This window comes from Pogona vitticeps, chromosome 1, assembly GCF_051106095.1.
Source record: "Pogona vitticeps strain Pit_001003342236 chromosome 1, PviZW2.1, whole genome shotgun sequence".
Taxonomy (NCBI): Eukaryota; Metazoa; Chordata; class Lepidosauria; order Squamata; family Agamidae; genus Pogona; species Pogona vitticeps.
The window spans coordinates 183,609,424-183,634,672 of record NC_135783.1 but is presented as its reverse complement, the minus strand read 5'-3'; the positions used below and the strand labels follow the sequence as shown (position 1 = coordinate 183,634,672).

The window sequence follows — 25,249 nt, the reverse complement described above, 5'->3', positions numbered from 1 at the left end:
GAGGATCTTCCCTAGATGGTGAGTTTCCAGCCCATTGGAACGCATTGAAGGGGTTTCAGTGTGTTTCAATGGGCTTTTTATTTTTGTATTACGATGTTTTCGTTCTACAGCGATTTCGCTGGAACGAATTAACATTGTAATGCGAGGCACCACTGTATCAGTAGTGGATTAGATGAGGGTGAATAAACTGAAATTCAGATTTCAGCTCTCTCCAGGAGTGCCTTTTCACAGTTAAAACTAGTATGCCAGCTGTTCCTGTTCCTGGAAAGATCTGATCTGGCCAGTGACACACATCTTACTGGATTACTGTAATGTGCTCTATGTGGGGCTGCCTTTGAAAAGTCTCCAGAAACTCCAACAGGTCCAAAATGTTGCAGCCAGATTGTTAACTGGGTCTGGTTACAGGGGTCGCATAACTCCCCTGTTACAGCAGCTCCACTGGCTGCCAGTCCATTTCTGGGCACAATTCAAAGTGCTGGTTTTAACCTCTAAAGCCCTAACTGATTTCAGTCCAAGTTGTCTTGTTCTACAAGCCTTCCCAGCCATTAAGATCATCAGGGGAGGCCTTTCTCTTGGTCCCACTGCCTTCATAGGTGCACTTGGTGAGGACATGGGAGAGGAGAGGGCCCTTCTCTCCTCCCAGACTCTGGAATTCCTTCCCAGGGGAAGCCAGGCTGGCTCCATCATTGCTGTCCTTCTCTTGAGACAGGCTTTTCATTCGTGGTACTGTCTAAGAGAAGTGTTAAAATGAATGTTTGCATTTTATTGCTTCTATTTTTTATTAATGCTTTACCTAAAATTCGTAATATGTTATTAATTCATTTAATATTTGAACAATTCAGTTTTTAGATTGAATATCATGTTTTAGTGCTATAAGCCAACTTGGGTCCTTTCCTAGAAGAAAAGGCAGGGTAAAATATTATAAACAAACACCAGATTCTGTTTTAAAAATGCGTATTTGAGGTGATGGGACAACTGAAGTTGTGGTCTGTGATGAAGTATTCCCAGATGCTACCAACACATGAGGCTGTGTGGTGCAAAGGTTAGAGTGCTGGACTAGGATTCAAATGCCCAGTTGGCCATGAAAATCACTAGGTGACCTTGGACCAGTCACACACACTCAGCTTGATATAGCTCACAGGATTGTTGGGAATGCAGAGGTAGGTCGGAAATAAGCCCAAGCCCTTCTCTAGAACTGGAGGGTATACAGTATTTGTTCCATCAAAACTGGGACGCAGAGCATTGTGTTTTTCTAGTTGACCTATTGTCTCCAGGTACGGAAAGCAGGAAAGTAAAAGACAGTGTGATAGCCGGAGACATTGATCCCAGAGGCAGTGGTAGCCAGGGCTGCTGCTAACATTTAGAGACCCCAAATAGTGTGAGTAATGCTGCAATAAGTAATGCTGTGAGCTGTACAGACCCAAAATAGTGTGAGTAATGCCGCAAACCTTCCTGGGAGTAATTGCCATTAAATTCCATAATATGAATAGGTTGTACATGGCTAATTTTAATTATTACAGTAAAGAATAGATCCACTGAACGTAATAGAGAAAAGCAAGAACTATACTGCAGGAAGTACAGTGTTTCTGGTGCTACACAGTCAGTATCAGGTCTCCCACTGGTCAGCAATTTTGGAGTACCAAAACAGGAATAGTGTTAGCGTGATTCTTTTTTCACTGAAAAAAAGGGATGGTGGTTTCAAGCTTCAGCAAGCATAGAGATAGCTCTGGAAAATCCTGCAGTTTAGAGATTCCTGCCACTTCCCAGATTAGGATATGTGGCAGTGGTGGTTATTCCCTATGGAGAGAACACAGAGTGTAGTAGTCTGTGGGCCTAGAGGTTGTATCAGGAAGTATGTTTCTTCAGTTGGGTGTGAAGATGCAGGGGACAGGAGAACTACATCTGTTACATCTCAGAAACTGGGTCCCTTGTGCTTTCAACTGAATCATGCAGGGAGCAGAAATGGTACCTCCAGAGGACAGGGAGACACCAAGAACCAGGGACAAGATGCATCAGAAACAGCTACAGCAATCCATCAATAGATTTAGACATGGGGGGGGGAGGAGCAATATAGAAGAAGCTGGAGGGAATGACCCATGTTTACAAATATTGCTATATTAATACAGAAAGCATGGAAAACAAAGATTATTTCATGGGCATTACTCAAACCTGGTGGGATGAAACCCAGGAATGGAATATGACCACTGAAGGGAGATCCATGATCTGGAGCACAGTACATGGGGGAGAGCTTTCGGGTAAAAGTCAAAGGAGAGGCTAAACAATAATACCATCACTACAAATATCAAGCCAGGCTGGACACTTGAATGATGCTTTCTTCAACCAGATTACCAAACATTCAAAGAAGTGATATATAAGAGAAATGGGAGATTTATCTACTCTAATTTCTGTGGGAAATCCATTGCTGGCAAGAACAAAAGATCCCAACAGTTTTTTTTACTTGCCTTGCTGACAACTTCGCGTTCCAGAAGATGGACAAAGCCACAAGGGGACCAGCTGTCTTAGACCTGTCGTCATTAATAGCGAAGAACTTAAAAAGCCAGTGACGCAGAGAGTAAGAAGCTTGGGTAACCACATCCTGTTGGGATTCATTATACAGGACTGACAAAAAGCAAAGCTGATGGTGATACAGCATACGTTCTGGACATTTAAGAAATCTGATTTCAATGAACTTTAAAAAAAGAAAGAAAACTAGATGAGATCCCAGGGTCAGAAATATTCTGAAAGAAGGGAGCTCAAAGTGTGTGAGGGTTTCTAAAAAGTGAGGTGCTAAAGGCTTAATCCCAAGTGCTTTCTGAAAGAAAAGTGGAATGCATCTGCTCCAGACTGCAGTGTAACTGCCTAGGGGAGTTTGGGGTGACTTGAGGCTTAAAAGGGGGTGTGGATAGGAAAGGAGGAGTTGCCAATCACCAAGGAACAGTAAACCTGTATTTGTAGGGAGACGGTCAGAAGGGATGAGCTCAGACTTAACAAGAGAAGTTGAAACAAAGAAAGAAGGGTTTCAGCTATGCTTGGAACAAGATGATGAACAAGGTGGTAGGTCTGTGGGGAAAGGGTGGAGCGATGTTAATGAGTAAAAGTGGGCTTTCTCAACATCTAATTTACCTGAGCGTTCATCCAAAAGGAAAACAATCATCCACCAGGAGAAAAAAAAATATCACTTATGTTGTCAGATTGCTGTGGCTCAAGATAAGTTAACTGGTACAGGAACACCTGGCTGCCGTACTTTAAACGAATTAAGGCCCGGGGGGGGGCAGATGAACTCTATCCATGGGCACTCTAGGGACCTTTCAAGGGTAGGCCCGAGATCCTCAGTCTGCAAAAAAATCTGGAAGAACAGGTGAGGCCCTGAAGACCGGCAAATGTCTCCATCTTCAAAGACAGGAAGAAAAAAGGATTTGGACAACTACTAACCCATCAGCTTCACCCTGGTTACCAGGGAAGTTTCTAGAACAGATAACTTGAATTATTGGATTGCGAGGGACTTAGAAAAGAACACAGCGAGAACTAGGAGATTTCCAAAAGGCAGGCCTGTGGGAATTCCCACGGCATGGAATTTCCCACAGCAGTGGACGGGTGGCCGGGAAAACTCACAATAAAATACAGTACAGTAAAGCGCCCTTCAAGCTGTTGTTGCCGCTTTCGTTTTCTCGTCTCGCTCTTCCCTCGCGCCACTAAGACGCAAGGGGCGGGCAAATCACGTGCTTCCCAGGCTCAGGGCGGTTTCCCAACCCGGAGCCGGGGCGGGGCTTCTTCTCTGCTCGGGGAGGCTCCGGCCAGCACGCGCCCGGGGGGGCAGGGCGGGGGGAAGAGAAGCGTCGAACCAGGAAATTCAAAACTCCGAGCGAGCGCGAGGAGGTGCCGGGAGTCGCCCGGGTCTCGCCCCGCCCCGCCCTCTGGCCGTCCGTGCAAACGCGGGTTCCCCCCTGATGGGATTCGCTGCTGCGTCCCAATAAGAACTTCTGTCTCGCGTGGGATTTGCTCGAGCGTGACAAGAGTCGCGGGGGTGGGGGTGGTTTTGTTTTCTTTTATTTCTTTTTGAATGGTCAGTCGGAGGAAAACCCGAACGTGGGTACGTATCTAAAGAACGCTTCTGCTTAATCCTGACCTTTTTTTTTTTTTTTAAATCCAACACTTAAATGAATCGTTTGGAAAGTAATAGGGCGCAACTCTGTATAGACTTCGGGTGGGGATGGGACCCCCTCCTCTCCATGTCTCAGAAAATCAGGGGCTGTGGGGGTTTTCTCTCCCCAGCCCCCTCTTTCAGCCTCTCCCGCCCTGCAACAAGGGGCAAAAAAAAAAAAAAAAAAAAGTTAAGTGTAACGTCCGGCGTTTGTAACGCCTGCAAGAACATGGCGGACGTTTTTGCCCCAAGAAACTCTCCGGGCAGGGCCTTTGAGGATGCTTCGGAAGTCCTGAGGAGCCTCCGGAGTTTTTATTTGCTTTTTAGCTGTTAAACCCTTCTGTGGCGTCCCAGGGCGAAAGGGGGGGGGGCAAATTTGGATTCGGGAAGTTGTCGTTCCAAAAAAAGGAACTTTTCAAAAACTCTTCGTTTCTTAGTTCCGGTGCGTCCTAAGTTGTTTCCCAAGCGGCCTTGGACTCCCCGTAAAATGGGAACGGGTCTCCTTGGCTTTCGTTTGTTACTATTGCACCTCATGGGGAAAAAGGAGTTTATTTTATGCCCCTTAAATGGATGCCCACTGTGATATGTAGTGAGTGCGATAAGAATGTTGGACTAGGCCTCGGGGGGGGGGGGAGACCTGGGTTCGAATCCCCCCTTGGCCATGGAAACTTGGGGTGGCACCCTGGGGGAAAACCACTTCTTACATATCTGGTCTTGAAAGCTTTATTAACAGTTCCTGTAAATCATTTCCAACTTGATGGCAGGCAACAGGAATAAATTAAAGGCACATACAGTACGTTTGATTCCGAGTGAAACTTTTCATTTTGAAATGGGAGGCCTTGTTTTTCTGTGGAGAAAATGCTCAGGAAGAAACAGCCATGTTCTGTTGCAGAGGAAGAGAAAGTTTCAAAGTTGCTTCAGTTTATCAAAATGTTTTTTCTTTCTTTCAATCCTAAATTCTTTCAGCTGTTTACATCTGAATACATATTTAATCGTCAGCGTTTTTTTTCTAATTTTTTCCTTTTTCTCTTTATCATAATTAAATAACATCGTTTCAGATTTGTTTATGTATTTACTTAAAATATTTTTACACCCTTTTTCTCCTTAAAAAGGATCCAAGGCAGCTTACATCATTAGAAGGCAATATTTAAAGCTATCAGTAGCAAGTGTACAAGTACTAAAAAGGAAGAAACAAACAGCATGCTAAAAAAACAGAACCAACACCAAAACACATTCAAAGCAGTAGAGGATGCAACAATCCGATAAAAAAAGCCCATTCAGACAGCCAGTCACTCAGGGAAAGCTTGCCAATTTATCTGTAACCCCATTATCTCTCGAAATTCTTTCAAATGTGTTTTAACTCAGTCCATCACCCTAATTGGATTCTCTATTGACAATAAAGTATCATCACCATTTAGATTAATCTTAACTTTTTCATTAAAACCTGTACCACCAATTAGTGTATCTTTTCTAATAACACTCACTAATTCTATAACTAAAGCAAACATTGTCAGGGCTCTTGGCCTAGATGTATCTCTCTGTTCTGTTATTCCTCCCATCACTTACATACTAAAACAGGTGCTTGTGTTCTCTGAACGTAACTGATTTATTACACATTTATCAGTTCTCCAAAACATAGTATACTTACATTTTAATGTTGGCCATCCCATACAATCAGAAGCCTTAAAATTTTCTAATGAGATTATTCCAGCCTCCAGACTTTGTTTTTCTGTAATATTTACATTTGGTACTCTCCTAGTCAAATCTGCTATATATCTGCTTTAAAATTACCTTAATCTACCTTAACATATTTAGCATTATTCTCTTCGCTAGTACTGTATAAGATCTATAAGATCCCAAATGTGTTGGATATTTATTTGTTTTTGGAGTTAGTATACCTAATGAATCTATCTCATCTCCTTCCATTATTTTATTAAAAGGGGAATTTAATTTAGGTATCAACGTTTTCCTAGAAATGTTATAATACTCTGGTTCCAATTCATCTGTTCCAGGGGATCTTTCTGATCTTTAAATTTTTAATAACATCTCTATTCTTCTTTAACAGTCTGTTCTATCACATCCATATCCATGTCTTGAAGCAAGAAATTAAAACAAAATTGGATGATTTAAGGAAGATTGGACTTTAATGGTATGTAAAATGAAGATTTTATTTAAGATTAATTTTTTATTTATGGTGTTAGTGATAAAGACAGTAGAAGAAAAGTTGAGAGACTGGCAAAATATGATTAATAATGGAGGTAAAAAAGCAAGGATTAATAAAATGGTATAAATCGGGGGGGTTAGGTATTCCTAATTAAACATTATATAACACAAATAATAAAATAAGATATATTCCAGATATAGCACATCCTAATAATTTATTATGGTTAAGTTTGGAATTGCAGGCAGTTGGTGGGTACTTTGAACATTCTTTTTAAACAAACTAATAAGAGCATTACAGAAAAATGTGAAACCCCTTTTAAAAAAAGAAATGTTATTAATTTAGAATACATATAGGAAATAATTTATTCCATTAATCTCCCCATTATATCCACTTGTAGAATTGGAGAATTTCCCAGAGAAATTGAAATGGAATTTGAAGAATCTATTAGGGAAGAAACAAATTATTAGGTTAAAAAATTGGCTGGAAAATATGATTAATAAAGAACAAGTAATAGTGGAATTAGGATCGAAAAAAATATCCTGGTTTAATTTTATTCAGTGAGAACAGTGCACTAAATATTGGGTAAAAATATATAAATGTGAAGATCTTACAAGGTTTAAATAAATAGTGGTACAGAAGGAACAGATAGATGAAAATAATATTTTTATATTGTACAGTATTTGTTTTTGTGTGTTATTAAGATGTTCTTTGTAGTAATGTTCTTTTTTTGTATCTTTCTAGTTTTTAAATACAAAATTAAAAAAAAGTTTAAATGTTGGTGACACTTTAAAAATTCAACATGTTTTCTCTGGCACAGGCTGCCATCGATTGCCGTCCACTAAGCAAGCTGGAAAGGTCATGCCAAATAAAATTTGTGATTTGTTCAGGGTGGTGTCAAGGCTGTTGTTATTTTCTCTATGGTTTTAGATTATGGTTTTATGTCACAGCGCTCTGGGCACCCTCTTAGAAGAAGCTTTCCTTCCCTGTGTGAGAGAAGGGCTGGCTTGATAAGGGGGCACCAGCCCTGCCTCTCTTCAGTTTCAGAAGTATTTTTATACAGTACAGTGGTGCCTCGCTTAACGAGCACACCGTTTAACGACGAATCCGCATAGCGACAAGGTTTTTGCGATCACAAAAGCGATCGCATAACGATGTTTTCAGTGGGTAAACATTGCTTTGCAATGATCAGTAAATGTTTCGCTTACTGATTATCGCATAACGATGTTTTAAAAACAGCTGATTGGCGGCTCCAAAATGGCTGCCCGCAGTGTTTTCGCGCCCTTTCCTCGCTTACTGGGCAGCGAAAATGGCGGCCAGATGGAGGATTTCTGCATAGCGGTGAGTTTTTTCCCCACAGGAACGCATTAAACGTTTTTTAAAGCATTCCTATGGGTTTTTTCCCCTGCATAGCGACAAATCCGGATAGCGACGATTTTTTCAGAGCGGATTATCGTGGCTATGCGGGGCACCACTGTGTTTTCAAAGTAGCGTTAAACAAATTGATGTTCAATTAGTGGGGAGTAGGGATGCTTGTAAGTGCTTAAAAGAGATGGGCAGTACTGTCACAAAGTTTGCAAGCCTCACATTTTCTGAAAACTATTTTAGAAAGCAATAGAAATATCGGAAGCCCCATCCATTTTATTGTATAAGCAGCCTGGTCATATTCTGATGTAATCTCCATTAAGTTATTTGCCCCTAAATAAGTGCAGATAAGACTGTTGTGTTGATCTGGAAACGGGAATTTTACTCCGCAGTAATGCTTGGTGTGATATATGGACTTTTCCCATCCAGCACCCAAGTTGGTTCTCTGAAAATGAGTTGTTAGCTCTGGAGAAAGGTAAAGGTGATGACTTTTCTCATGGATGGTGGCATTTTTAATACTTGGGGGCACACTATTATGGCTTAGAATTATTGTCCATGCCCTCACTTCTAAGCTTACTTCAACGTTTTAAGCCCATCCAAGGCCATTATTTTGACAGCAGACCAAATAGCCCTGTGCACAGTTGTCAGTCAGAGGAGTCTTTCACGTAGAGGAGGCGGCGGCTACTGGGTGGAGAACAGGAGTGTAGAGCAGGGAAGAGGTAGAGAATGTACAACTTCATGTGTGTTGTTGAACTACAGGGCCCATCAACCTTAGCCTCTATATCCAAATGGCAAGAAATAACAGGAGTTGCAATCCAACAGTGTTGAGCAGCTACATATTTCTCATCCTGCAGTAGGATAATTATGATCCTTGTATACAACTTACAAGGTTAGGAACACAGGAAGCCCAGTGTTCTCCTGCCGGATTCAGAATGGTTCTCCAAAATTGTAGAGAGGTGGTTCTTCCCAGCCACTACTAGGAGTTCCCTGATATTTTCCTCTCATCCAAGTGCTGGCCAGGCCTGATCTTTAGCACAGTTCCTGAAATCTGATGAGGTCACGTATGCTTGGGAAGGAATGGTGGTACATCTGTAGGATAAACAGATCTAATCGGGTTCCTTGTTCCAAAATCATCTTGAAGTATGAGTTTATCTTCAGTGTATTGTAGTTTGGATCAGTAGAGTCCTCTTCCATTCAGCCCACAGAGGTCTTGCACGAATGGCAGGAGTGGGTGGCAGGCTCTCTTTTCTCTCTTGAATTTTGATGCTTCTCCCCTTCCCGCCACCACTTTACAGAGTAGTCACTGGGAGAACAGTATGTCAAGAGAGACAGAGGTTGTTGCGCCAGAATTGAGCCATGGAATTAGTGGAGTTGATGGGGATTCAGTTGAACAAGATACGGAAGGCCACATGTTCCTTGCCCCTGTTTTATTTCTTGCTTTCTGACTGGATATTGATGCACAAGAGAACTAACTTTGTTTGCTTGCCAAAGCTTCTTGCTCTCAGAATTAGCTTAGCTTTAGCACCAAGTCTAAAAAACATCCATGCCTTATAATGGCAATTTCTTTCTGCATTAATTTTGTTGCTCAGCTACTTTTGCCACCAGTAAGTGCAATTTGTTGGTCACGAAAACTGAAAAAATAAATAACTTAAATTATAATTTAGCATTATGTATGACAGCAGAAAGGGAACCCTTCAGAAGCTTGCTAGACTTCTTTCTGAGAATGGTAACGTTTAGACGAGTAAGAGCAGCGGGAAATCCTAGGCTAATAGTCCAAGCTATCTCAAAAACCATGTGCCCCTTTATGAGCCTGCTGGGGTGATAATATTTATTTAAATGATTTAAATGTTGACGTTCTCCCCTAGGAGGCCCAAGGCAGCTCAGAACAGATAAAAGAACAATTTTAAAAACACTGTATAGATAGCACATTTAAAAATCAATTAAACATACATTAAGATTTAACAATAAAAGCAGTTCTGAAGCATTAAAAAACCCTGCAAGTTTAATTTAATTTTAATTTAATTTAAATAAATTAAATAAATTTTTTAAAAACTAAGTTAAAAAAACAGCCTTTAAAAGCATTTTAAAAGCATTTTAAAACATTTAGAAACCAAGTTTTATATAATTTAAATTTAATTTAAATAAATAAAATAAAAACCTGTAAGTTTAAAAAACAGCATTTATGAGATAACTTACTACTTAAAGGCCTGCTTGAATGGAAAGTCACGGAGGAAGGGACCAACTGGTCTTCTCAGGGCAGTGCCTTCGAAAGCCTGGGAGCAGCCACTGAGAAGGTCCTTTCTCTCAGCCAGTGATGCTGTTGTAATAAGGAAGTTAAGATGCTCCCTATAACCAGCATCAGTCAACAGTCTGGCTGCAGCATTTCGAAACGGCTGAAGTTTCCGGACACTCTTCAAAGGCAGCACCGTATAGATCATCGGGGAGGCCTTCCTCTCGATCCCATCACCCTTACAGGTGCACTTGGTGGGGTACATGGGTGAGAGCTTTCTCTGATGCTGCTCCCAGACTTTTTGAACTCCCTCCCACAGGAAGCCAGGCTAGGCCCATCTTTGGTGTCCTTCTGCAAGCAGGCAAATGTCGGGATCTGCAAGATGAGAGGAAGTAGGGATCTTGCAGATGAAGCCTCAGGGCAGGGATCTTTCTCCTTGACCAGCAAGGGGGGAAAAGAAGAGACGGGACACTCGAGTGTATGGCAGCTGTTCAGAGGCGGAATCTCTTGTTCCCCCGCCTCCTCTTCTTTTATTGTATCCCCTACTACTTTTGCTCTAGTTAATCAATACTATTTTAACCAGAGGCATTTAATTTCCTGAATACACAGCCAGAATAACCAGAGTGCTGGTAAACAGAGCCAGGTAATTTCCTTGAATACAAAGGCATCAGTAAACAGAGTGGTTGGTAAACAGACAGGCTGGTAAACAGACAGTTAATAGTAAACAGACACCGATAACTCCAAATATACAGACAATGTAAACATTCCTGAGGTATACACTTCAACTACATTACCCAGAGACAATAGACAGCAGGTTAATGATCATCCTTACTGGACGTTAGCCTTGCAGTTTTAGCATGATGTCTGCTACTAGCATACAGATATATACATTTATATACATTTATAATATACATTTGCTACTGCCATAGATATATACATTTTAAAGGCATACAATTTCCCCACATCCCAACCGTTTTTTATTTATTTTGTTGAAGACAATGGCTGTTGTAAACATTTGAAAATTCTGAGTCCAGGTATGATGGTATGAAGTCAGGCTCATCTTCAGCAGAGGGCAGAATAGCATGTTCCAGGCCACTGGGAATAAGGGAAGCATTCAAATAGCCAAACCTGCTTCCTTGTTGCACTGAGAGGCAAAACTCATTCTTTACAACTTTAAAACATTGTTCAGATGGAATGAAACCTGGAATCTTGGCAAGAGAATTAAATTTATAGTGTAGATTAAAGAAAACACAATATTGGATAATTAAAATTACAATTACAATAAGATATGCATAACAAGTACATAACCGCATTCAGGAAAAACAAACATATTGATCACTAATTATTCAGATATATAAGCACAATATACTGCTAAGAGGCAAAAGCAAAACATTTTAAGGTATACAGATTTTTTGCATAGAAATATGTGACACAGACAACTTCCCCACTGAAGACACACACACCATGAATTTCTTGTATGACACTTGACTGGAGAGATACATATAGAGCTTGGCAAAAGAACAGCAACTTATTTTGAGGGATGAGTAGTAAAAAATGGTGTCTGTATGCATCTGCCTGGCTCTGGGGCAAAGTTCTTAAACTGTACAACTGACTGAATTAAAAAATTGCCTGCTAGTGCCCTTAAATTTCCCCTGGACTGAAAATATGTTTCTACAGGCAAGCATGTCAGATGGATCAGCATCACAGTGTACAAAATTGCCTACTCTGGGGCCTACTTGTAGGGAATAATATGCTTCTCTGTCTCAGGGATAAACAGACAAAGTTTTCATATTACATTAGAAAATAATTTTCAAGGAAAACTGTGACATGTAAAAGAATAAACATACAGTGTCTACAACAAAATTAAATTCATAGTAGGAAAAACTCAAAGGCTAAAACTGCAGTTAATTCTGAGTATAAAACTAAGAATTGTTTCTCTGAAATTCTTATCAACCTTATCCTGCAGAAAGAAAAACAAACATTTTTGACAATTTACAGCATTTACAAACATTTTCTCAGGGATGTGACACTGTTACTCCGGGAAGGCAGAGACAGGAATGCAGGCTTGTATGAAGTCCCATATGCTAAGCTACTCAGGAAGCAATGCAAGGTGTGATGTGATTTGTAGTTCTAAGAACATGGAACCTAGAGTGTGCAGGACATCATTTGGATCCTTACAAGTGGCTTGAGTGTAAACAATGCTTTCTCCAAATTGGAAGGTGATGGGGGAAAACTTTCTGGTTCGCCTCCTCCCACCCCAATATGCAGCATTAGTCTCTCTACTGTCCAGGTGGGAGGCATTCTTTGGTGATCTATATAATTGCCATGTCCGGCTGAGTAGGACTTTTCTTTCAAACAGGATTAGCACATGGAAAAAGCAGTTCAAAACAAGCTTCATGTTGGTGTGTAACAGTTACCCCCCTTAGATTCTCTTCTTCCTCCCCTTCCTTATATGATGCATCTAATGCTTGTAAAGCTGCTTTTGTACCCCCAGTCTATGATATCAAAGAAATCTGGGCCTGGGTCCCAATTCACTGGGACATAATGCAACTTTGGCTGAACCGGCGGAGATTCCGAGGTAGCTGCTGATTCTTTCAGACCAGCAAGGAAGGGAGTCAGGCATGCAGTTTGATTTGCTGATTGGAATGCGTTTATAGATACTTCTGCTGCTTGAGTTAAAGCTGTTGTCATGAAGCTTTGCTGAACAGCAGTAGCAAATGCAGCTCCTCCCATAAACATTAGAGGACTATCAGGGGATGCACCAGCATTAATTTTTGTTTGCTTAAATGCTAAATCTTGCCATTCTGGAAGGCAAGTGAGTCCTTCTGCTGGTGGAAAGGAATCTTTTATCAAGGCCTTGCAGTCGTTAAGCCATGGGGCAGATAAAGAGTCCATCCCATTGTCCTGGTTACTGCTTTGCAGTTTGTGGATGCCTTGAGCTGGGAACAATTCACAACTAGCAGAAACAACTGGCACATCTCTCTGTGCTTCTGCTGCTCCCTCAGTGATAGGAGGGGCAGAAATGACACCAGTTTCTGCACAAGCACCTGTTGTATCCATTGAAGGATGGTTATCAATCTCAGTTGCTTGAGGTGGCAGTGCTTTGAATTCATCCTGGATTTCCCAGGAGATGTTCTCATGCTGCTCCAGGCAAGCCAAAGAGGCTGAAGGGAGTGGAGGCAGAATTTGAGGGAGTTGTTTAATCAGATTAGCCTCGAATTCTGGATCGAAAAAGATGTTACGTGTGTCTTGGAGGCAAGTACACACTACAAATTGTTCCTGAAGATTTGATAAAGAAGTTCCCATGTTGCTAAACGTGTAGGTGTCTTACTTGACAAATTCCACTCACCCGAGGGATCCTTGCGGATGATTGACGCGTCTTGGGGCCTGTGCCAGGCGAGATGAGCGCGAATTGTCGAAAGTTGACCTCAGTCCTACTCATCGGGATCCAGAGGATGCGTGCGCGCGCTGTAGCCCTTCCACACCGGGCGTGATGAGTAGGTGGTCTTCGAGAGTGTTCCTCAGAGAAGGCACCATTTTGTCGGGATCTGCAAGATGAGAGGAAGTAGGGATCTTGCAGATGAAGCCTCAGGGCAGGGATCTTTCTCCTTGACCAGCAAGGGGGAAAAGAAATGACGGGACACTCGAGTGTATGGCAGCTGTTCAGAGGCGGAATCTCTTGTTCCCCCGCCTCCTCTTCTTTTATTGTATCCCCTACTACATTTGCTCTAGTTAATCAATACTATTTTAACCAGAGGCATTTAATTTCCTGAATACACAGCCAGAATAACCAGAGTGCTGGTAAACAGAGCCAGGTAATTTCCTTGAATACAAAGGCATCAGTAAACAGAGTGGTTGGTAAACAGACAGGCTGGTAAACAGACAGTTAATAGTAAACAGACACCGATAACTCCAAATATACAGACAATGTAAACATTCCTGAGGTATACACTTCAACTACATTACCCAGAGACAATAGACAGTAGGTTAATGATCATCCTTACTGGACGTTAGCCTTGCAGTTTTAGCATGATGTCTGCTACTAGCATACAGATATATACATTTATATACATTTATAATATACATTTGCTACTGCCATAGATATTGTGACAAACCCAGACCTACTGGGATCTATCACACAGTTACTAAGCTGCCACCAACCATTCCCTATAATAAGTCACACAGACCAGGGATGGATTTTTAAACAACAAAAAGAATAAAGTTTATTTTAAATACACACAGGGAAAAATAAGCAATCAGGTGAATAAAATAAAGTAACGTGGCTTATTTTCACACACACCAGCATACAGTTTGGTTCACCTAGAACCTTTAACTTAAAGCACAGACCCTGAACCCATCAGTTCTGGCTAACCAACAGACCCCTGAACCTTTCAGGTTGGTACTCTGACACACAGTAGTACCCTGTCAGACACACAGACTCCCACAACAGCTTCTTCTTCCCCAGCTGCTGCTTCGTCCCTCCCAGTGTCTCACAGTCTGTCTCAGCATCTCCTCTTCACCACACAGGCATCACATATATATACAGTACAGCCCCTCCTCCTGATGTCCCGCCTTCCACTCCCCATAGGATGGAACTTTCCCTCCAAACCCATGACAGACAGGTAACATCAGTGCTGTATGTAACACCTTCCCTCTTTATAAGTTGTTTTGTAGGGGGAAAGCTAAGGTGCTTTTTCCCAAAAAACAACCTGGATAAAACACACAACAACAGTTATACATACCATATAATACTTACTTATACTTACATTCTAAGTCAACCATATCAATTAGGCATTTAAACATTTACCATATACATTACATCAATTTACCTTTATTCATACAAACCAAATTCAAAAAAACCCAGGTACATTTAACTTTTTGTCATCAATATATATACATAGTCCATGTTCTTTCGCCGTCTTCAATCTTCAGGTCTTCTTGACAAGGCGTCAGCAACACAGTTCACTGACCCTCTGACCACCTTCACTTCAAAGTCATAGTCCTGTAGGTTTAAAGCCCACCTCATAAGTTTGCTATTGTGGGTTTTCATTGTCTTTAACCATTGCAGTGGTGAATGGTCAGTGCACAGAACAAAATGTCTTCCCCAGATGTAAGGCTTGGCCTTCTGGATCGCGTAGACTATGGCCAAACACTCCTTCTCCACGGTTGCCAAATGTCTCTCACCTTTTTGAAGTTTCCTACTCAGGTAGGACACTGGATGCTGGTCACCATTCTCATCCTCCTGGCAAAGAACTGCTCCTACCCCGCTGTTAGACGCATCGGTGTAGATGATAAACTCCCGGTCGAAGTCTGGAGCACGCAGGACAGGATAGTTGATTAGCGCCTCCTTCAACCTCTGGAACGCCGCCTCACAGTCGCTGGTCCACGGGATGCGGTCATCAGCCTTCTTCCTCGTCAGATCGGTCAGCGGAGCCGCAATCTCGCTAAACCTCGGGATGAACTTTCTGTAGTAGCCCACCAACCCAAGAAATGATTTGACTTTTTTCTTGGTGTTGGGTCTAGGCCAATCACGAACAGCTTCTATTTTGGCCTCCAGGGGTTTTATCACTCCTCCCCCTACCATGTGACCCAAGTATTCCATTTCTGGGCTACCCAGCTGCAGTTTGTTCTCTCTGCAGGGCCTAGGCCAAAGCACTTCCTCCCCTGGGTCAAAGTGCCTCTCCCCGGCTTTCTGGTCATCCCAAACTTTCTTTCTGACCTTTTGAGCTTGCAGGGTCTCTGCTGCTAGCTCTAGGTTTCTCTTTAGGTCAGTCATCAAGGTGTCTATGTATGTCACAACACCTTGTGGGTCATCCTGGGTGATCTGCTCCCAATTTTGTTTGATCAAATCAAGGGGCCCTTTCACCCTTCTCCCAAATAAAAGTTCAAATGGACTGAACCCGGTACCGGCTTGTGGCACTGATCGATAAGCGAACAAAAGGGATTGCAGCTTCTGGTCCCAATTGTTTGGATTCTCCGCCAAGTAAGCCCTAATCATGCGCATTAGAGTCCCATTGAACTTCTCAGTTAACCCATTACTTTCAGGATGATAGGCAGTGGTTTCCTTGTGCTTAATTCCACAGATTTGCCATAAGCGTTTCATGAGCTTCGATGTGAACGATGCTCCCAAATCTGTGATTATTTCTGAGGCAAATCCCATCCTGGACATATACCCCACCAAGGCATCTGCCACTGTGTTAGTTTCAATGTTAGTCAAGGGTATGGCTTCAGGGTACCTCGTGGCATGGTCCACAATTGTGAGAATGAACCTGTTCCCCCTCTTTGTGGCCTTGGGCAAAGGTCCCACAATATCCACCCCTATGCATTTGAACGGAGTGTCAATCACAGGCAAAGGGCACAACTTTGCTTTGGTCCTGTCGCGGCTATTCCCCTGCCTTTGACACACATCACATTGTTTACAGAACTCCCTGATCTGCTTCCCTATGTCAGGCCAGTAAAAATTCTGTGTGATTCTCTCCTGTGTTTTGTTCACCCCTAAGTGTGCAGCAAACATGTCAGAGTGCCCCCTTTGTAAGATCATGGGGCGATACTTTTCAGGTACCACCAGCTGACTTCTGATCCCATCTCCCCCTTTTGAGATATTCCTCAGGGTCTCTCTATATAAAATCCCCTTTTTCTCCAGAAATCTCACTGGGGTTTCAGGTGTTAGCTGGGCGTCAGTCACCTGTTCAAAACACTTTTGGAGAGTGGCGTCTGCCTTTTGCTCCTGTCCAAATCTGCTGTCTGTGGTTAAGGTTTCCACCACAGCTTCTGAACTCCCCTCTGCTTCCGCCTCTGGCTCATCATTACCCCCCTGAACTGTCCCCGTGGTGGCTTGTGAGCGTGTAATCACTAGCACCCGTTTCACATGTTCAGCCAGGTCATTTCCCACGAGCACGGCTGCTGGCAGAGTAGATGAAATCGCTATCCGCCAATCTCCCCTCCAGCCTTGAAAGTTGACAGGTACCTCTGCTACTGGCAGAGAGATTACCTGCCCCTCAATACCTGCTACCTTTATGCTCTCATTTGGGATTATAAACTCCCTAGGAATAATATCTGGATGGCACAGGGTTACCTGGGAACAAGTGTCCCGCAGCCCCCTATACTGACGGTCAAGTATTCCTACGTCCACCCCGGCTGTCTCAAACAACTGAGAATCTGTTTTTACCAGCAAGCAGCGCTTTACCTCCCCAAGAGGACCATTTTCCTCAGCCTGATCAGCATAGGTAGCTGTTTCAGACTGAGTAGCCATGGCAACAGGCTCCCTCAGTGAGACTGAGCCTTGCTCTTTCTGGACACAGAACACAGCTTTTGGCTTGGTTCCACTAGACTCCTGAGGCACCATTCCTTTTAGCTGCTTTAATTTCTGACACTCTGAGATTAGATGACCCTTTCCCTGACAGAAATAACATTTTCTGGCGTATTTTGATTCTCTCTCATCTTGTTTTGGTTTTCCCTCCAAAATCTGAGGTCTTAGTTTCATATCTGAGGGCTTCCCTTCACCATGGGCCCCTCCCCCTTGCTGGCTTTTCCCTTTTATTCTCAAATCCAGCTCCTTTTGCTTGGCCTCAAACTCAGCCCTGATCTGTAAAATTTCTTCCTCAGCCCTAGCTTTTATCTCTTTTACTTTTTCTTCAGTCTTATCTCTGATTTCTTTTAATTTAATGTCTTTTTGCTGAGTATATTTTCCAAGATCTTGCTCACTTTGTCTGACCTGAGCCTCATACTTTTCCTTCTTTGACATTTCTTCCCCTGATAAATTGTTAATAAACTTATTTAGGAACTTCAATTCCAATTGTACCAGTCTAATTTGGTGTTTCAGTTCCATCTCTTTTATCCTCATGGCCATTCCCCTTTTCTTGGCATCTGCCTCTGCCTGACAGATTTCAGCTCTTTCTTTTCTTCTGATTTCCATTTCCCTCACCCTCAGTTCATGCTGTTGGGCTAGGAGTATTTTTCTAAGTTCTGGGTTCTGCTCTCCTGTGCTGTCACCCTGCACTGAGCCAAATTCATCCTCAGAACCTTGGTCAATCTGGGGGTCTTTCACTTCACCCATGTCTGTTACTTGACTTCGAGTCAAGGGCATAATCCCCCCTCAGAACAGGCTGCTTTAAAAAGTCAAGCCTCAAAATAAAACGACCACTTTTTTCCTTCTTGCCTCAGAACCAGCTCTCCTAGAGATTGCTGCTGTTCTTCAGCACTAAATTTGCAACAGTATCGAGTCAGAGCCTACCCCCCTCTGCTGGGCCTCTCAGCTGGCAAGCTAGCTCACTGTTGCTACGCAGTTTTGCCTCAGCGTTTTCCCGCCAAAATCAGGCTGCCTCAGAGCACCTTAATCTAAGTCTCCCCAGTTGGCACGTTCTTCTACTAGTGCACCTCCCCGTGAGGTACACCTAGAAGATTACCTACGCGCCTCAGACTGTCCCTGACTAGACCCCCCTTGCTCTGGGCACACTTGCCAAGGCTTTGCTGGACCGCTGGACAACTGGACCAGTCGTATCCCACACGCTGGACACCAATCAATGTGACAAACCCAGACCTACTGGGATCTATCACACAGTTACTAAGCTGCCACCAACCATTCCCTATAATAAGTCACACAGACCAGGGATGGATTTTTAAACAACAAAAAGAATAAAGTTTATTTTAAATACACACAGGGAAAAATAAGCAATCAGGTGAATAAAATAAAGTAACGTGGCTTATTTTCACACACACCAGCATACAGTTTGGTTCACCTAGAACCTTTAACTTAAAGCACAGACCCTGAACCCATCAGTTCTGGCTAACCAACAGACCCCTGAACCTTTCAGGTTGGTACTCTGACACACAGTAGTACCCTGTCAGACACACAGACTCCCACAACAGCTTCTTCTTCCCCAGCTGCTGCTTCGTCCCTCCCAGTGTCTCACAGTCTGTCTCAGCATCTCCTCTTCACCACACAGGCATCACATATATATACAGTACAGCCCCTCCTCCTGATGTCCCGCCTTCCACTCCCCATAGGATGGAACTTTCCCTCCAAACCCATGACAGACAGGTAACATCAGTGCTGTATGTAACAGATATATACATTTTAAAGGCATACAATTTCCCCACAGGCAAAGACCTTTCTCTTCAGGAAGGCTTTCCTTTAGGAGAAGTTTAAAATGAAATGGTTTGCATTTTGTTGCTCCAAAATCTGTGTTCAGTAATATATTTACCTAACACCTTTAATATGTTATTAATTATTTTTCAGTATTTGAGTAATGTCATGTTTTTAGATTTTAATATTGTGTTTTTAATTATGCAAGCTGACTTGGGTCCTTTCTTAGGAGAAAAGCAGGGTAAAAATTAGATAGGTAGGCAGGTAGGTAGGGTGAGGATGAAGAACCTGAGACATTGTCCAGACAAGATGGAGGTACTTTGGTTAAGGAAACTGACTACACTAGATGGAAGCTTACTACTTTATTAGTTTAATTTTTTTTCCTTTTGACTTATTAAATACTTTCATACTCCACCATTCTCCTGGTTCCAGATCACAGGGAAGCTTGTAATTGAAAATATAAGCATCATTAACATCACAATATTATGGTGTTTAACTACTTAAATGTCTTCACTGTTTGCTTAAACAGTAGGACTCTGAAGGCAAGTCTGCTATTACCTGGGAGGGAGTTATATAAAGAGGGTGCCATCTTTTGAGGGATCAGGTGCATATTTCGAGAGCTTTTCTCGATTCTGTACAAACTGGGGAAGCTAAGGGGGTATAATATCTCAGAGTGCTTTTTAAAAAATAAGAACTGGTAAGATGTGTTGCAGAGTAACAAATGAGGGTGAACCATTGAACCTGGTATCTTTCAGAGGATCCATTTTGCATAAATGTTCTCTGATAGACTCACTTCCTCTCCTGTGTCTTTGGTGTGGGAGGATCCAGTTCCCCTCTCTGTTTTCCTCTCCCAAATGTGAGGTTAGGGTTGCCCTGTGCTTTGCTAGGACCTTTGGCAGAATCGTAATTTATTGGCTGTCTGTGTAAACAGGTTCGGGATTTACCTTGGGCTGTTCATCTTCTGGCAATACAAAGGATGACTCGGAGTTATTAATAAACGAACTTTTATTAACATAACTTGTAGTTTCATCTTTATTTAACTCCATAGAACTATGTAGCGATAACTGTGGGGGTGAACATTCCCAGAACCACATGAGAGACTTCTCATTATTGGTGTCTTTTAATAATATGTTTTTGCTGCCTTCTCCTGTTCGGTTGGCAAACTCAGGCACCCACTGCAAACCGCACACAGAGTCCTGCAACAAGGGTGGTGGATAAACCAGGACTGTCCATTCTTCAGGGCTCAAACTTGGTATTATTGGTCTTGCTTTCTCTTTGACTAACTTCTGTTTGTCTTCCTCATTAATCTCGGTTGCAGCTCTTTTCCTTGGTACCGAAAATACTTGGACACCTTTATCAAGTCTCTCTCTCTCATGTTTTCTTTAAACACTGTTACTTTCTTGGTGTCTCTAGTTTCACCCCTTTCTTCATTAGTTAGAAATACGTCGATCTTCTCCCTCATGGTTCCTAACTCTTCTCTCTGTCATTTCTAACCGAACTAACTGTCCTTCCTCCTCGCGGCTTCCACTGTCACGCGCCAACCCTATCTCTTCCGCGCGAACCCCTTTTCTCCGGTGCGCGTGTCTGCCTCTTGTTCTGCCTCTCACTGTATCCCTTGTCCTTTTCCTATTTCCCATTCTGCCTCCAGTGTTTCCCTTGCTTTCTCTACTTTAGATGTTTGAGGGGACGTCTCACTCTCTGACTCTTCCTCACAGCCTGCTATCCCAGTTCCTTGCTCCTTTAAGTCATTGTTGGATTCTGTAGGATACTTGTGGGTTACGTCTGACCTTACCTGTATTAACTGTCCTAGAAGATTGTTTTTTAAAGCACCAAGGTAGGGTTAAATGTTTTAAAGGAGATTACATAAAAAGGCAGTTCCAGATACAGTAGGAGTACAAATCAGGGGCACCAGTGGTGGCAGATGTATTCTGTGCTGGTTGTTTTTACACCCTCCAACATGTCTTAAGAGAGAAAGAGAGCAAGCATTGGTTGGCAGAGGCACTTCCAAGTAGCACTACTAAAACAATGTAGTGAATAAAGGTGGAGAAAAAGGGGTTCAGTAGTTCTAAGCTGGAGTGGGCAAAGTGCAGTGTTCGTCCTCCATGTGGCTACCCAGTACCTCCAGCCTCAAATATAAGCTGATGTCCAAGCAGACGTCAGAATCCTTACAAACATGTTCTGTGTGTCTGCAGAGTTCTCACCTTGAAGAAATAAATGACAGTTTGGGGTGTGGGTGAGTGTGATGGTCCCCCCCCCCTTTCTCCTTGTTAGATCATTTCCTAGTTTACAGTAGTTACCTTCACTTTGGTTCTGGCAAAATAATTTATCATGCACTAGTGGCTGTGGTTCCTGCCGAGTATGACTGATGTTCCTGATGCTAACTTATTCCCAGTCCTTGCTATGTTTGTCTGCTTTAACCAGAGCTTGGAAAAGTGACTCTTTTTGGACAATAATTCCTGGAATGCTTCAGCCTGTTTGGCTACTGGGTGTTGTGACCGGGGATCGGTGGGGTGGGGCTTCTGGGACTTGTAGTCAACATACAATTTATCCTGAATGCTGTTTGTAGAGCCACATGCCCACCACTGTTCAATACCTGTTTCTGTTCCCACTTTTAGTAAGTTTAGTGTTGAGGAAGCGCTGCCGTCATGGAGGAGGAAGATAGCCTGAAGTTCCGCTCGCAGCTTCTCGAAGTTGATGCCAATCTTGGGAAGGACGATGTGGATGCTCTGAAATTTCTCTGCAGTGATTTAATTGCCTTTAAAAGGCTAGAAACAGTGATGTCGGCACAGGACATTTTTGAGCTGCTCATCAGTAAAGACTTAGTCAATAAGGAGGACATGTTTCTCATCGCAGAGCTTCTCTACCTAATTAAGCACAACTCTCTGCTGCATATCCTTGGCTTTACCAAAGAGGACGTTCAGAACAAGCTTCCTCAGAGAAGGATGGTGTCTGAGTATCGGTGAGTCTGCCTTCCATGGCCAGAGATTCCTTCTGCGTGGAATGTATGGTTTCATGTATGACCTTTTGGTGGGAATAGGGCATGCTAAATGTTCGTCTTCATTTTCTTAAAGGGCTCGTTTCGTATCATTTGCATCCCATCCTTCCTCGTGACAGCTTAGAGGGGCTAACAAGGGTTAGGGAAACTTTGGCTCTCCAAGTCTTTGGTCCTGCAGCTCCCTGCAGCTTCATCCAGCATGGCTAAGGATAGTGGATTATGGGAATCCTAGTCTGGAATGTCCGGAGGATCAAAGGTTTCCTGATTGGAAGGAGGGCTAGAATTTGTGCCTGAATGAATTCTGTCAGACATTCTGCTTTACATTAGTGGAGGTTTAAGTAGCTGTGGTGGTGGGTGGGGGTGTAGGGAGGCTATAGAATGCTTTAACCAGAAGTAGTCAATATAGATGATTTGGGGGGGGGGGAATTTCCTGCTGCTTTTGTCTCTTGTAAGCCACAGCTATACACTTTTCCAAAATCTTGTTTTGGGTAATTTTGGATTCCCTGGGGGGAATGCACAGTCTGGGGAACCATACTCTGTCCTCTCTCCCAAACATTGTAAACTTATTTTACCTGACTTTTCACACAGAGAGATGCTGTATGACATATCTGAACAGTTTACTGAAGAGAATGTGAGGATTGCCACATTCCTTCTGAGGGAACACCTTCCAAAGAAGCTGTGTCCTGCAGTGAGTAAAGTATAAGGACTGTAAACAATATTTCAGGGTGGTTGAAATGGACGGGGTTTACTGGATAAATTCTTCAGAGAAGGTTGACCAATCTTTAAAAATAGGCCCGTCTCTATTGAGGTGGTCTCCTTGAAAGAAAAGCATTAAACCATAAAAATGCCACAGTATAATATGATTCACATCATATCAAACAGATGAAAGAAACAAACACCAGAGAGGAGATAGGAAGAATAATAGAATGAATAAAGGAGTTGCTCTTTTCTCGGCATTGATAACGGCCCTGTTCTTAGCACCAACACCAGTTGTAACCAAACTCTAGCCAAAACAGAAATAAAAAAGCCCCCTGAGCACTTTAAGTATTGCCCGGCCAATGTGTCCAATGGATCGGGAGCCAAAACCCCAAAAAGTAACTTTTCCAAGTTCTGGTAGGAATTAGTATCTTCTGGGGAGCATGGCCTCTAATGTTGAGGTTAGGGATTATGTAGGTTCATTATGTAGGCAGAGGCAGCACCTCTGAAACTGCACAAAAAGCATGAAGCGCTCAGCATTTTTAGAGAGAGAGGGGTGGATGGGTGATTGGGTTTGCCAGTCGTCTTAGTCTCATTAATAATTTCTTCAGTTGAATGGGGTGAGGAGCAGAACAAGCATGTGTGGCTTTTGCTTGTGGATGAAGCCTTTCTAAAAATGCGGAAGAGTGTGAACAAAGGACATGAACTCTTGCTTTTCCCTCCTCCTCTCTCCTAGTCTGCTCTGGAACTGTTGACTTCCTTAGAGAAACAAGACCTCCTGGGTACAAACAACTTGGAGATGTTGGAAAGACTCTGTGAAAAAATATCACCCGATCTCCTGAAGAACGTGAATAGATACAAAGAAAGAGCAGGTGTCTGATTTTGATTAGGCTCTGTTCTGCCAAATTCACTGGAACCAAACCATTCCTCTCCTTTCGCAAGCGTAGCTGTGTTTGCATGTATCTTCTCAGGCACTTACTTCTGAGGTTGTGGCACTGGCTACACAACAGAGAGCCAAGTCCGATGTTGTTCTGTTTATTAAATGTGTGGTTATATATTGGCTAAAATGCAGGGGTGTGGATTTGCGTTTTTATGCTAAAAGGAGTACCCGAGGAAGGGAAGCAGGATCTGCCCCTTCTCCTGTCTTCCTTCACACCACTTTTTAAAAAACTATTTTATTATTTAAATTTTAAATGAAATTTTATCCCATCTTTCCCTTAATAGGGAGTCAGGGTGCCAATGCAGCCGCAGGCAGGGGAGGGTGGCTTGAAAGGAGGGAGGACTGGTTAACGGGGTTGGGAGTGGGGGAGACCCGGGGGCTCTTATCAGGCCCTGTGAGGAGGAAGAGCACTTCACTTCTGGAGAAGGGCCACAGAGCGTCGCTTCGCCGATGGAATGGTTTCAATTTTCTTTCCTCGCTTGACTTAAGTCTCTGGCAAGTGCCCAGTGCACGATGTTCAGGCAAACAAGGAATAAATCCAGAATACAGTTCGGAAAAGAACAACAAACTCTGATTAGCACATGTTAAGATTTGTAAGGTAGCTTAGCTGCAAGCTGTGGTTTCAGGCTGTGGCCTGTTGCCCAAGAACAGGTGGGCAACCCTAGAGAGGCTGAGTGCCATTTTTTCAGATGTGTCAGGAACCTGAAAACAGCACTCCCAGGGGGCATGGAACACCCAAGGAGGCCTGTGTGTTTGTTTGCTTGTTGGTAGGTAGGAAAGGAAAGGAAAGGAAGTTGGTGCAGTATCTAAATGTAATCATGGACCATGGGCTCAAGCTACAGGAAGCCAGACCTCAGCTGAATTTCAAGAAAAAACTTCCTAACTGTTAGAGCAGTACAACAATGGAACAAATTACCTCAGGAGGTGGTGAGTGCTCCAACACCGGAGGCGTTCAAGAGAAAATTGGACAACCCTCTGTCAGATCTGCTTTGATTTGGATTCCTGCCTTGAGCAGAGGGTTTGGACTCAATGATATTATAGGCCTCTTCCAACTCAATTACTCTACGATTCTATGAAAACTTAAGGGAATGAGAAACTGGCATCAGAGAATCACAGCTCTGATTGCTGGAAATCACTGATTATCAAGGCTAGCAGATAGGAATTAAATTATCTCTTGTTGTCAAGAAACTAACCCAAGAACAAGGAAGTACAGCAGTAGATTAAGGGAAACTCAGAGCAAATAAAGTAATTCAATCTTATATTTCCCTCTGTTAAAGAAGCAGAATTCATAAAAATGTGTAAAGCATGTAATCTTGCTTTTAACAGGTTTGTAGATCTGCTTAAATCAGAGAGAAACTGCCACCAGTTGTTGGCAGCACTTCAGAGCAGTGATTCTCTGTTGCTGTAAAAAAGAAACTAGAGGGGCCTTTCAAGAGTCATTTTAGTGTTATGTGCAAACATGGCCAGGATCTGATCTATGTCCTGCTATCAAGACAGACAGTGAAATTTATTGACCAATATAGGGGGACAATTTTTGTTAATTCTGTTATTCCTTCTAAATAGGTTCTTACCATGGTGAATTTCAGAACCTAAATGTACAGGAGCACATTATGCATTCTCTACTTGCAAATCAAGG

General features: G+C 42.7%; 2 protein-coding genes across 2 annotated transcripts in view; both read left to right on the top strand.

Annotated features, from left to right (window-relative positions):
- The window catches only part of CFLAR (CASP8 and FADD like apoptosis regulator), a 44,112-nt gene extending 37,822 nt beyond the window's left edge, over positions 1–6,290 (top strand). The window contains exon 11 of the mRNA XM_072978949.2: positions 6,207–6,290. The gene's annotated coding sequence lies outside the window, so the exon portion shown is untranslated. The remainder of the gene's footprint in view (positions 1–6,206) is intronic.
- Positions 4,034–25,249, top strand: part of LOC110089021 (caspase-10-like) — a 29,778-nt gene continuing 8,562 nt past the window's right edge. The window contains exons 1-6 of the mRNA XM_020811757.3: positions 4,034–4,090; positions 6,207–6,290; positions 21,598–21,941; positions 22,566–22,665; positions 23,410–23,545; positions 25,177–25,248. Coding sequence (XP_020667416.3) covers positions 21,628–21,941; positions 22,566–22,665; positions 23,410–23,545; positions 25,177–25,248 — 622 coding nt within the window. The 5' untranslated portion in view covers positions 4,034–4,090; positions 6,207–6,290; positions 21,598–21,627. The remainder of the gene's footprint in view (positions 4,091–6,206; positions 6,291–21,597; positions 21,942–22,565; positions 22,666–23,409; positions 23,546–25,176; position 25,249) is intronic.